The sequence below is a fragment of the Xiphias gladius genome, chromosome 3, assembly GCF_016859285.1.
Source record: "Xiphias gladius isolate SHS-SW01 ecotype Sanya breed wild chromosome 3, ASM1685928v1, whole genome shotgun sequence".
NCBI classification, from domain to species: Eukaryota; Metazoa; Chordata; class Actinopteri; order Istiophoriformes; family Xiphiidae; genus Xiphias; species Xiphias gladius.
Window position 1 is genome coordinate 1,311,196 of NC_053402.1, and position 13,258 is coordinate 1,324,453.

General features: G+C 40.0%; 1 protein-coding gene across 4 annotated transcripts in view; it reads right to left on the minus strand.

The window, feature by feature from the left end:
• Positions 1–4,885: 4,885 nt before the first annotated feature.
• Positions 4,886–13,258, minus strand: part of hdac5 (histone deacetylase 5) — a 68,804-nt gene continuing 60,431 nt past the window's right edge. For 3 of the 4 annotated variants that reach the window (XM_040122191.1, XM_040122171.1, XM_040122162.1), the window contains 8 exons: positions 13,171–13,258; positions 12,231–12,350; positions 11,586–11,683; positions 11,032–11,150; positions 10,775–10,908; positions 9,208–9,289; positions 8,899–9,079; positions 4,886–5,876 (listed from right to left, as the gene is read on the minus strand). In XM_040122191.1, the coding sequence (XP_039978125.1) occupies positions 5,837–5,876; positions 8,899–9,079; positions 9,208–9,289; positions 10,775–10,908; positions 11,032–11,150; positions 11,586–11,683; positions 12,231–12,350; positions 13,171–13,258 (862 nt within the window). In that variant the 3' untranslated portion in view covers positions 4,886–5,836. The other variant, XM_040122181.1, reaches the window with a different exon arrangement.

The window sequence follows — 13,258 nt, forward strand, 5'->3', positions numbered from 1 at the left end:
ATGTCTTGTGATCCCAGATCTGATCTGTTAACTTGGTGATTGCTTATTGTTACCTATGGGTTTAATCACAGCCACAAAAGAAGGTCCAAATTTGAATAAACCAGAATCGACCCTTAATGTTGTTATTTTAAGCATCAGTTTCTCTAATGGCCACTAGATGTTGCCCAAGTGACAAGGATCATCCTAAATTTTCTTCTACAAATACAATAAAAACTCATTACTTGGTGGTGGTAATTAAAGATATAAATTGTTGAGAAAATATTAAGGCATTTTTTAATCGGGATATAAAATGACAGGCCTATCAGCTGTGGTAGTTGCTGCTTGTTCGTCCCAACACAGCTGTTTTTGTTCCTCTGTGCCCGCGTGAACTCCAGTTGAGCTCAGCTATCAAAACCTTTCCAACAATACCACATTCGATAGCAAATTTTCATCCGTCTCAAATCTCTTGCGTTACCAGTCCTTCCTCTCTAACCCCGCTGCAGGTTTAATGGACCAACTGGTCCTAGTGTTTACATTAGTACAAAAAGACTACACTGAACTGCCTAGAAACACAACTCAATGAATCAATCAATGTGCTCATCGATCAGTACTGTTATTCCATTCCACCTGACAGATAACACACACGCAAACAGTACCCAGCCACACATGTAAAAGCTAGAGGGAGCTCCACCAATAATGTAAGCTGTGACGCTGTCTGCCCATGTTACCGTGGCAATGCTGAAGCTGGACATTGTAGTCTCTCTTTCTCCCTTCTCTGTTCCTGTCCCTGTTCTCCTGTCAGTATTGTATTGCTTTGAACAGATGAGACCCAGAGGTAGCAGTGTCAGCTACAACACTTGCTACATGGCAGAGGGTCTTCAAGACTTCAGTGAGGTTGAACATCGGCACTGGTAGAGTTAGCTTATTGACGTCACACAATAGTGTTCCTGTAGATGCGGATAATAGAGCGGTCCAGTTCTGAAGCGATGTGTCTACTGGGCATCTTCAGTGAGCAAAGAAGTGGAAAAAAAGCTGCTTACGCCTCCAGTCTCTAGTGTGATTCGTCAGTTTGTGAAAAGTGATACTGGAAAACGCATCACGTTTCTGAAAAAGCTGAGCTGTGAAAGAAGTAAGCTGGAGGTTGGAGGTGGCCCACAGCTCTCGAATACCACTGAAAAGAGAGTGGTAAGCTGGTGCTCAGAAAAGAAGCCCAGTCACACAACCTCCTGTATATAATGCTAACCCACTGGAGTTAGCATGTCAGAGCCATGGTTTCTACAGTGCATGGGATGTGCACAGAGTTCCGATTGCATTTTAGTTATACTTTGTAATAGATTTGCCAACTGAACCGTAGCTTTTAAAAATGTGCTTTGTTTAAATTGTTGGGCGTAGCATCAGCGTAATGTAAAGCACTTTAAATGGCACCAAAGCAATAAGACCTCAAATGGATTTTTTCAAATGGTAACCGATTGTTAGCTTTTGATTAATACTGATTTATCCTTCTGACCTTGTGTAAGCAATGCTGGTGTGAGGATTATTACATATAAAATAATTACGCAGTCCAGTATTGCCATCTTTCCTAACTCAGACAATTCAGTCACAGAGAGGTGATTCAGGAACAGCACACTATGTGGGTTTGCACTAGGCAAGAATACTGAAGATATGAACTCATGGGATGGAAGGCAATCTCCTTAGTGACTTCAACGTGGGAAAAATGACAGGTGCAAGCTTCTCTATTAAGGAGGAATTTCCACAGTTCAGAACTTTGTTTTGCACTGGAAACACAATCACATAGATTCTTGTTGGTGCATTGTGTTTACACAGGGGGTTTTCAAACAATACACGTATTGCGTGCAAAAAACTTTTTTGCTGTTGGACCAAATTTTGTGGCCCCTTCTGAACCGTGATGAAAAAGCCAAGACCTTTTATTTGGTTTGCATACAAACAAAGATTTGCTGACCTGAGGGGTATTCCAAAAAGTGGGTTTAGTGAAAACTCAGTTTGTTAACCCTGAGTTTAGGGAAACTGAGTTTTTTCGTTCCAGGATCTGAGGCCACATTAATGAAGTCAGTTGCCGTGGAAACTGACTCAGTTTCTCTCTGTCTCTTCAACTCCTGCCCGACATGCCGTTTCATTTCCTCTTTCATACAGTCCATATCAAAGCGCATGCTGGAGCACATTAATTTGCAGAAGTTTCCATGGGGAGAAGATGATCAGAATCCTGATTGGACATTTGTTTCTTACCCAAGGCCTGTCTTTACTAACGTTACCTCTTTTATGAACAATTACGAAGTTTAAGGACAGAGACAGCCATCTCTGTCTTTCAAATATTAAGTTGCACATTGTGGATTTATCCTGAGCTCAGAATAAAATCTACAGTTTATGCTATAAATCTTTGAAACACTGTGACTCTGTGGACATTAAGGCTGTCGGTCAGTGCCCCTGCACTGAAACATTTACCGTACGTTACTGTAGGAATCACTGTTAAAAAAATAATAAAAAAAATTTAATCTGTGTGAAGCTTTAGATACATAAGACACTAATCTATGAATAACAAGTGTGATTGGTTGTCCTGACTGCACATTCCTAAAAGTGACTTTTTGAATATAAGCTGCATAGAGCCTTAAGGTGTTTAAACAGCATTTCAGTTACTATGGTTAAATGTATAGGATGATGAAATACAGACATTAAATGCCGTTGATAAATGATGAATGAGTGGACTGTGCTGAATAAAACGTAATGGTGTTAACTCATAGACTCTTTCCTCCATTCTAACTCAGGCTCCTTCACTTCCTAATTGCACACTGTAACACATCGATAGTTCTACCTGCACTGGATTAAAATGGAAGCTCTGCTCTATATTTACCCGTTGCCATGGTGAATTGCCATTTCAGAGCTTCGTTGATGATGGCTCTTTTCATTCACCACTCACTTACTTTTCTCAGAGCTGAATGAACTAACTGTATTCAGATGTTCTGGAACTGAAAACTCAGTTTCCCATATCAGGGTTAATCGTCAACTCAGAGTTCAGGGTTCAGTTCAGAGTTTGTTGAACCTGCTTTCTGGAATTTCATGCTCTTTTCCGCAGAGAATACAATGACAGCCATCATGGTAGCTAATACCAAAATATTTCTGGAAGTGAGATGAATTGAAACGTAAAACTGCAATAGCTTTTTTGCATTCTTGGTGGCAGTGGAAACAAACTGTGAACAGTACTCTTGACATATCATTACCTTTTAAATTGACATGGCGAACCTGTTAGCAAACGGTTGCGTACTGACACATTTGGCGGTTACGGAGCAACATGATGTATGTAAATCCAATATTCCCTCTCTTCCGGCTTTGTTTTTGGTCTCTATCAACTCTTGTGGGAAATGACTCTGACTCCTTAGCTGCTAAATACTCCACTATGTTCACCAGCTGGTGGCTAAGTGAAGATTCAGGTGATAATTCTCCGTAGGTTCATCACTGTGAGCAACCCCCTTCACACTGTCATATTTCTTTTCACATTGTCATTTATCACAATGTTATTGTACAAATATCAATTATAGCCGCTTTGAATTGATAGGAGGGTCAACATCTGCTAATGCTAGCTTTAATCTCCTGCCCTGTCATGGACCTCCATGGCCTCGGGACCTTTAAGGCCAGACATTGTGCTTCCACTGGTGGCATCCTGAGCACGTTGTGACTTCCTGCACCATCCTTGATTTTACATGGTTATATTGAGTTTAATGGAGGAGGTAAATTATCTTACTTTTGTTACCTTACAATTGCGTATACCGTAGGTCACTGAGAGGACTGACGACCACCCAATGAGTTCACATCTCAAACATTCTTTTCGTAACAAATAGAATAAAATGTCTGAGTTACAGGAGCTAGCAATACAGAACCATGATACGGGGTACGACGCTTATGGATAAGGAATATCATAAGCCATGGTGGAGATGGCTAACTCGCTGTTGGACTACAAAAATACACCATCACTGGACCAACCTATTCACCCAGTCATGACCTTTGACCTTAATATTCCCGTTTCTGCATCTGCTGTTTGCCTGTGGAGAGCAGCATCTTCCTAGTCCTGCCTGAGGAACTGGAGCACGCTGTCCAACTCCAACAACCACAACAACCACAACAACAACAACAACAAAAATAACAACAACCAACACCACCACCACCACCACCACCACCACCACCACCACCACGATATATCCAGCCATCCTCAAAATCTGTATAACAAACAAACAGGTGGTGTCCGATGACATCAGTGCGTACTTCCTGTCAAACAGCTAAACCTTTAAAACATCAAATCTCCAAATAGAATAGTATTTTCATAAATCCAATCTGATTGGATAAAAGACTGTTATAATATTATTTTTGCTTTTTTATACAAAAAGAGAAAGTATTTTGTTATTTATACATATACGTATGTACAAGTATAGAAAAGTGAGCACACTGAGTCTGCTGTGATGTAACCGTGGGCAACAGGAAAGGACAGTATTTACACCAAACAGGTAATATTACAATTTGAAAAAAGAAGGGAAACAAAAGAAGGGACGTTGGTGTTTTTGTAGTGTTTCAAAAACGTGCCACAATTGCCTTTACAGAGAAAGGGGGTAGGGCTCGGGTCACATGACTCAAGCAAAATGAGTGAAAGAGAGAGAGAGAGGACTGACAGAGAGGTGGTGGTCTGAAGTGATGTAGTTCAATTACTTACATGGTTAAAACACTGAATACTGCTAAAACTGAGCTGATCCTGAGACACTTTCACCAGATTCCATAAAAGTCAGATTGAATATTATTACTGATATTACTATTAATATTCAATGAGAATTTTTACTGGATATTTCTAGTGTGTAATGATGGCTTTAGAGGCTTTTCTTCCCTCAAAAGATAAGAAATTAAAAAATAAAAATAAAATAAAAATCAAAGTCTGTTGGGTATACCCGACACAAATATTGTCAGTTTTGAAAGAAAATACAATTCTTAGCAGTCTTACATTTCTGATTAACATTTATAACAACTCTCAGGATTCTCTCTCCCCGTCTCTCTCATGGTTGCTAAATAGTGTGAGAAGAACAAATTAAGGCATCCAGATGAAGAAACAAAGACTCAAAAATGAACTGACCTGCTGAAACAACAGCAGTATGTGTGTTTGTGTGTGCATCAGTGTGTTTCTTCAGTCCTGATTGGCTGGTTGGTTTGAGGTGCTTCGGCGGTGGTGTTTTGTGGTTTCTGATTTAATGGTTTTGTTTTGTGGACAAAAAAAGGCACCTAGTTCCTCCTCCTTTGCTCATTTAAAAAAAATGGTTATTCCTCCTCTACCCCACGTTCGCTCAGCCTGTCTCTCTGGCGCTCCGACAGACACACAAGAAGACAAGTCGTCCGCTTGGGGTCTGGCATTTTGTTGGGACTCAGATTTAGGTTTCCCACAGTCATCGTCCCTCGGTGGAAGCAGAGGAGTTTGGACGAAATAAAAGACATTAGAATGATTGAAGGGTGGAGGGGAGAAATTCAGTGCTGCTGTGTACAGGTGGAAAAGTATACAGTTTACAAGACGTGTATCCTTGCTGACGTTTCCCTCCTCTGGTTTCCATGGAGATGCTAACAAGTCGTCTGCTCCTCCTTGGGCTGTTGAACCTCTTGAAAAGAGATTTGCCCGAGTTTTTCACAACCCCGCCTTCTCCTGCCTCTATAATGTTCTCCTCAGCCAATCGGAGTTCGCCTCAGCGGCAAATTCCACCTTGTGTGTGTGTGTACCTACACAAACTCCACGGAGGAAGAAGAAAAGGAAGAGGAATAGGAGGTGCTAGAAGGAGGTGAATTTGGAGTTTCTGTGTGCTTCTTGTTTAAGCTCATCCTACAAAACAGGCTCTTCTTCCATTGGCTCCTCTGTGGACCTGTGGGCAGTACAAAATCAAATATCACATTTAATAGAACTTGTGAAAATATGTACTTTAAAGTTACTTTGAAAAATAAAAATAAAATAAGCCTCAGGTTTCAAATTGTGACACAATCCTGTGCAAAACTAAATTTTGCTCAATTAAATTTTTCATGTTAAGCACTAACATGGATGTCTTCATTTCAACCTAACAGGACACAGTCTGTTAAAGTGAGACTATGTAATTTTAAGTTAAGAAATACAGAATACATGACAAGTAGAATTCACAAGAAATACAATGCACCACTGCTCAATTCAATATGTTTGGGTTTTTTACTGCTATAGCTTTAACTGGTCTGGGAAAAGCCGTAGCTTATGGTGGCTAATGTTGGCTAACTTAGGTAAATGTTATATAACACAAATGAATGAGTCAGTCAGTTCTCTGCTACACTTATTCTACTGTTCCAAAAGCTTACTATTTAAGCCCCATGCTAGACAGTAGGTTACACAGTGACCACTGTTCAGCTAGCGTTACATAGTATTGCTTTAAATTCAATAATGCCCTGTCCAGTAATATAAAATATACAATGGGATCACCTCAAGTATCAGCGTTAGGGCCCCTACTGTTTAGTCAATGCATTGATGATCTCAGAACGGCAATGTATGCAGATGACGCTATGGAATGCACTCATGAAAAACAAACAACTGGGACAGCTGCATCAAAGCTAACAACTGCTACGGAGAGGCTCACAAAGTTTTCAGTGGTGTCTTATTTTGAATAATAGCAAGACCCAAAACCAATAAACAGCCCTGTAATGTTGACATTCTCACCATGGCTAAAAGTTGATATAGTTACTGAGTTTAAGTATCTCCATATATAAAATTATAGAGCCACATCTTAATTTTAAGAAACATTTTTTTAAATAGGTAAAAAGAATTACATAAACTTAGAAATGGTCTTTCTATGGATGTAGTAAAAATATCATTATACATTTTCAGTATTATTATTAGATCAACTATATATAATTATTTGAGTGAAAATTTCTCAGATAATGATGAGAGCCAGTGGATTGAAGATGATTTTAAACTGGCTCTGCTACATGGCATCGTAATAATACCAGTATAATTTTTAATGTTAAAAAATTGACATATTACGGGATTCACAATATATGCCATGCCTATGTACTGCACAGCAGCAATAAACACTGCTGAAAGCAGCAGTGCAGGAAAGACTGTGGAGGAGAAAGGAAGCAACTCTGGCAGGGTGGAAGTGGTTTGGTTATAAAAAGGCGAGATTTACAACAAACCATGGTGGTATATAAGTAGTGAAAAAGATGGTTACAGTAAAAGTGGCTGGACAAAGTTAGTGTTCATTTTGTCAGCTGTATTTAGATTTAGTCTTAGTCATGAGACCAAAAGGCCGTGTTAGTTTTAGTCATATTTTAGATAGTTTCATTTTTAGTCAGTTTTTAGCTGACTAAAAGGAGACTAAAACTGTGGACGTTTTAGTCTCCTTTTAGTCATCAGAAAATGAGTTGAAAAAAATGTTGTGAACATTTCATTCTAATTTTAGTCAAGACCGAGCATTCTAGTCTAACTTCAGAGAAGTGCTTTCTAATAAGATTTCATCCACCTGATTTTAGGCTAAAAAGAAAATGAAAATGAAAATGAAAATAAGTCAAAAAATGAGAGGCTGTATGATTAAGAGTGGAGCTTTGCATAGATAGTGTCTGGTCTGAAGCAGAAGTTAATCATTGCCATAATTTTAACTTTCTGTTTGCTAACACAAACCCTGAGTATCTGGGAAAGAGAACATCCTGCACAATCAAGACGAACCCTGTACAACAGCCCTGCTATAAATCCGACCTTTATAGTGTTCAGATTGTAAGGACTGTGTTAGAAAGATGTTGATTTTATTCTGTTATTTTGCAGGCCTCAGTGGTAGTGTTTTACTATACTGTGTATATTATACACTAAGTGTACCATTTAAATAAATTTGTAAAGAAAATACTTGGAACCTCTCTGCCAAAAACACAAGCTCAGTACTAGACAGCCGGCTACTGCCCAACAGACTTTATTCAAGCCCAAAACCAACCCTCTACATAATATGCTGTGTTTTAATGACCAGACACACATAGACTACATTTAGCTAAATAGACCCATTCAAAATCAACAAGACCTGACTATTAAATGTGTATAGCAATTCAATCGTGCGTCCTTTAGCATGTATAGCATGTTTAACGTTAAATAAACAAACTTGTCTTAAGCAAAAGGTTGGCCAACTTAGCTGGCTGGGCTACTGACTTTTCAGTGAGGTTAAACTCCCATCTGCAAGCAATGTAGAAATGTCCTGTTGTTGTGAGACGCTAATAGGTGAAGTCACGCCTCTGCATTTAGTAGTTGGATTGATTTGGCTTTCAATGTAATGTAACGTTATTTAACATCTAAACCTTAAGTTGCTTCAGTTTCTGTGTGAGGCGCCTTGAGTGGAGCGTTGACAAATATATTTTGTCCCAATTTTCATTTACCAGACAATATGCCAACGTCCACCAGAGGCATTTCTCAATCAGGACTCTTTTTAACACTGAACTAACTTTAACTCCCAGGGCTATTATTTTTTTCAGTATTTTATCGTATCGTTATGAATATCATTATCCAAAAAAAAATACCCTGCAGGATCGTAACATTATAAGGCAATACTGCTCACCTCTAAATGAAACATAACATATTTTGGTAGATAAATACTCAAAAGCTTCAGACTGTGCAATATGTGACTGTGCTAGTTACTGTGTCTTTGCTTCTTTTTAATTCTTTTTATTTTGGCACAATAGCATAAGCAAGCTAACTGTTGTTATGGTTGGGCACCATGCTGCTGAGAGTGGAGGAACCACTAATATCTGCATGTTGGACACTGCTTGTGAGTTGTCTGACACCTGTTCGTGTTTGTACCATACTTCCATACTCTGTGTCTTGCATTCTCTGTGTCAGTCTTTCATAATGCTAGGATGCTATCAGAAAGTCACCAACGGTCCACTGCTGACCTGCTGGTTTCCAAGTTGTCAGGAACAGAGCCTGGCTGCTCAACATCAACACTCAGGGAGGCCATGGCGCTGACTGTTTCTGCCTCGTCCTTCTCTGATTGGCCCTGAGCACCAAGGGGGCCATCCAATAACGAGTGGCCACTCGTCTGAGATAAACTCTGGAGACAAGACCAGTGTTTACCTGAAGGGACAGAGAGAGACAGACACAGGGATTGAGGATCAAGACATGCTGTAGCTTCTCCACATTCTGTATATTTAGTGTGTGTGTGTGCGTGTGTGTTTGTGTGTGTGTATCTGTGGGCTTCTTACTCTGGATCTCTATTACTCTCTCAAGTGAGGCGCAGGCTTTTGGACATGGCTTCTCCGGAGGCCACTGAAAAACAGAGTCACACTGAGAGAGACAGAGAGTGTGTTTTAAAAGAAATGTATGAAATAAACTTTTTACCTCATGTTCACACAACAGACTAAAATACATCTCACAAACATGTTTATCACAGAGGACTATATTTTATATCACTGACTGGTGGCTTCTTTGCTCTGTCACATCTGCAGGTTCTTATCTGTGGTGTTGAAAAGCATAGTTTAACATTTCTTCCATCACTTATTCACATATTATTCTTGGAAGGAGTCTCAAGTCTGTGTGTTAAGTACAGGGCTCGAGTCAAAACATGGTTAGATTAGCTTAGCATTAGACTGTGGCCATTCAAACTGTGTGCTAATACATGAAGATTAATTTGGTTTTAATTGTAGTTACACTATTTCTCTAGCTAATCACCTGATCAAAGACTTAACATGCAATAAATGCAAATAATGTTAATAACTTCCTATCATGCATCATCACACTGATATATTTAAAATTTTCACCATAAAGAACCTTCAGAAAGTTTTCAGACCCCTGCGCTATTTTCACATGTTGTTATGTTGCAGCCTGATGCTAAAATCATTTAAATTCATTTTCCTCCTTCGTCAATCTACACTCAATACACCATAACGACAAAGAGAAAACAGCATTTTAGACATTTTTCCGATATTTGTTTTTAAGAGGAAAAACTGAAACATCACATTGACATAAGTATTCAGACTCTTTGTTATGACACTTGAAATTTAGCTCAGATGCCTCCCATTTCTCTTGATCATCTTTGAGATGTTTCTACACCTTTCCTGGAGTCCACCTGTGGCAAATTCAGTAATTCAGGTTTGAACGGCACAGAGCTGACTATATGAGACCTTATATAGGCAGGTGCGTGCCTTTCCAAATCCTGTCAGATCAACTGAATTTACCACAGGTGGACTCCAATAAAGGCACAAAAACATCTCAAAGATGATCAAGAGAAGTGGGAGGCACCTGAGCTAAATTTCAAGTGTTGTAACAAAGGCTCTGGATACTTTCCGAATGCAATCTACAAACACTGTGTGTCAGGTCACACGACCTCCTCATAGAAAATGGACATGTTCTCAGTTGTGAGAAGTATATAATAGGCTTAATTGGGACTGAAAGTGTTGACTTGTGATTACCATTTGTCTACTTCTACTGACAACAGCAACCAAAAGTTATGAGACTCGTAAGATCAATAGCGTGGGCTACTGCCAGACATGGTTAGTGAGCAGGTTTAACTTCCTGCCTCTGTACAGACAAGATGGTACCAAACCTGGAAACCTCACTGTAATGACAAGTGGTTGTAACAGCTGTATACTTAGTCAGGTCAAATCACCAAAGAGCTAACTAAAGCCTGTAGTGCTTGTGTTTCTGGTAGTGTTACATTTCCATTTTGTTCTTTGGGATGGTGGACAACACCTCCAGTTTGAGAAAGGTCAGCGTGGCACGTTTGAAATTACAACATGAATAGTTATTGATGGTAATCTGACTCTGTCTCACCGTGTCTCCCAGAAGCGCAGAGACACATGCCTCTGATGCGTCACAGATGGCGGTGAGGTCATGACCGCCCTCCAGAGCCATAACAACCCGCCCACCCGCCAGACCCATCAGGAGCTGCGTTAGCTGACCGAAACCTGCCAATACACACCAGTCACAGTTAAGAAATATTAATTACAACCTTTTCACAATCATGTCATTGAGATAGCAATCAAAGACAGCCCCTGTCTGGTCACCATGGTAACCAGTGTGGTACTCACACTTGGCGGAGACATTGTAGCCTCCCAGAGGAGACTGATGACCCTCCACTGCATCGAAGCCTGCAGACACCAGAACCACATCTGGGCTAAACTGCTGCGCGATGGGCATCACCACGCTCCTACACACACACATACCATGGACATTTTAAAGCATGTTGCTTCCTTAAGGTTTGCTCATTAGGAACACAAAGCGAGTTTCCCTAACTTTGACCACAGCGAATACTTTGTACACAATATTTATTCTCCATCAACAGCAATTGCTCCACTTGTTTGTAAGCAGTAGGTACCAATGATAATACACAGAGATTATGTGTGAGGAGTCCAGCAGATTCTCTATTTCTTACTCTTTTACATTAACGAAGGGGAGTCAAACGGTTTAATAGTTAAAGGGACAAATATTTCATGCAAGCTGAAGCATTTTCAACTCATGTATGTACCTCAATCTGCACTGTTGGGGCATGTCTAATTGTGTCTTTCCATTGACTTGGTAATAATGTCACCGTTTATGATATTATCATCATCATCATCATCATCATCATAATAATGATGTTTACCTGAAGGCAGCAAGGTACTCCACATCACCCATAGGGGGCTCCACTCCTCCGGTCCATGCTATGTTCACATTAAAACCGACACCTGCACCCGAGCCAACCTGCGCAGAGGGGGGCAGAGAGATGTCATAGTAGTTAATATCAATTACCGGTGATTCTTGTGTGTCTGTGTTTATGTGTGTTTCCCTTGGTTGGACAGACATTTAAAATATGGAATAAACACCAAAGAACCACCAATATTTTACTTGGCCTTTGGTTTTTCTGGTTGGTTAATGGTACTTTGCAGTGACGGACGGTCAATAGAATTATTTTTTACTTTTGAAGAATTTTAATATTACTTCAAATTAAGCCATTTGAAAGTATCCACAAAAATGAATGTATTTTGTATATAGTTTCTCAATGAGCGCTGTCCTAGCCATGCGGCTCCAGGTCAGAGAGACTGTGTCCATGAGAGTGCAAATCACAGCCACACACTCTCAGTGTTTTCAGTGGGTGTGTATTGATGGGAGGAAACACTAGTATTGTAATTATGTGCATTACAGAAAGTGGGACATATGACACTTGTTCAACTATTTCTGAATTCTCACCTCTGCTTTGAGTGTGTGTGTGTGTGTGTGTGTGTGCGTGCGTCTGTGTGTGCGTGTGTACCTCTTCAGGAGCTCCACTGCCAGGAAAGAAGTTTCCATTATCGTACCGATGGAGGGAGATGTAGAGGACACTGGGATCACTGTAGAAGGCCTGCTGGGTGCCGTTGCCATGGTGAATGTCCTGCAGTGACAGGTCACAGTGGCATCTGAGAGTCAGTTGAATATTATGATACAGACACTGTGAACACATTGAGTTCTGTCAACATTTTATCCAGATTAGTTCCGCTTGCCTGCATAAATACTTGGTCAGAATAATCAGATATTGACATGAAGTCTATTGCAACAGCAGTCAATAAACACAGTCTTCCTTTTCGATACGTACAAAGGGAGAAATCTACTAAAAACAGAACTGATGGCGCAAAGTAGCCACCAGCTTTGTTCTAAATTTTTTTTACACTCTTCAACCCTTCTGTCCTGCTGGTGTGTGAGTATGTACAAAATCAAAATGTGCAGCCAAATGTAGTTCGATCCCACAGGACTTCATTTTGAATTTCAGTAGAGATTCCAAAGATAACAAATGTCAGGCTGGCTTTTGGGGAAACTTGTGTAAAATGATATCCAAAATATTTTCAATACGATGACATGATGCAGCTTTAAAAAGTGGAGAAGCTGGAACAAACTAATCAAGCACAGATCTTAAAGTGTGCCAGATGGGCAGGTGCCCACGGACCTTGAGCCAGTGAGCCTCTGGCTGTTTTTCACAACAGTATAAAAAGGCAATGTAGTTTAGGGAACAAATCAGCGGGCCAGTAAATTCCTTGCTGTCAAATTTCTGCAGGCATATCATCCAAAGTCACCGAATCACCCAACATTTTAATTATTGAAATATCATAAAAGCTTTGAACAAAAGCAAACACACAAACGTTTTTTCCCTGCTACAGGTGACAATGCCTACAGAGTGTGTGTGTGTGTGTGTCTGTATGAGTATCAGTGCTACTCACCCAATCCACAATGAGGATCTTGCCTACTCCAAGTTTCTGTTGCAGCAGCTTGGCAGTGATAGCTACTGAATTGAAGAAACAAAAGCCC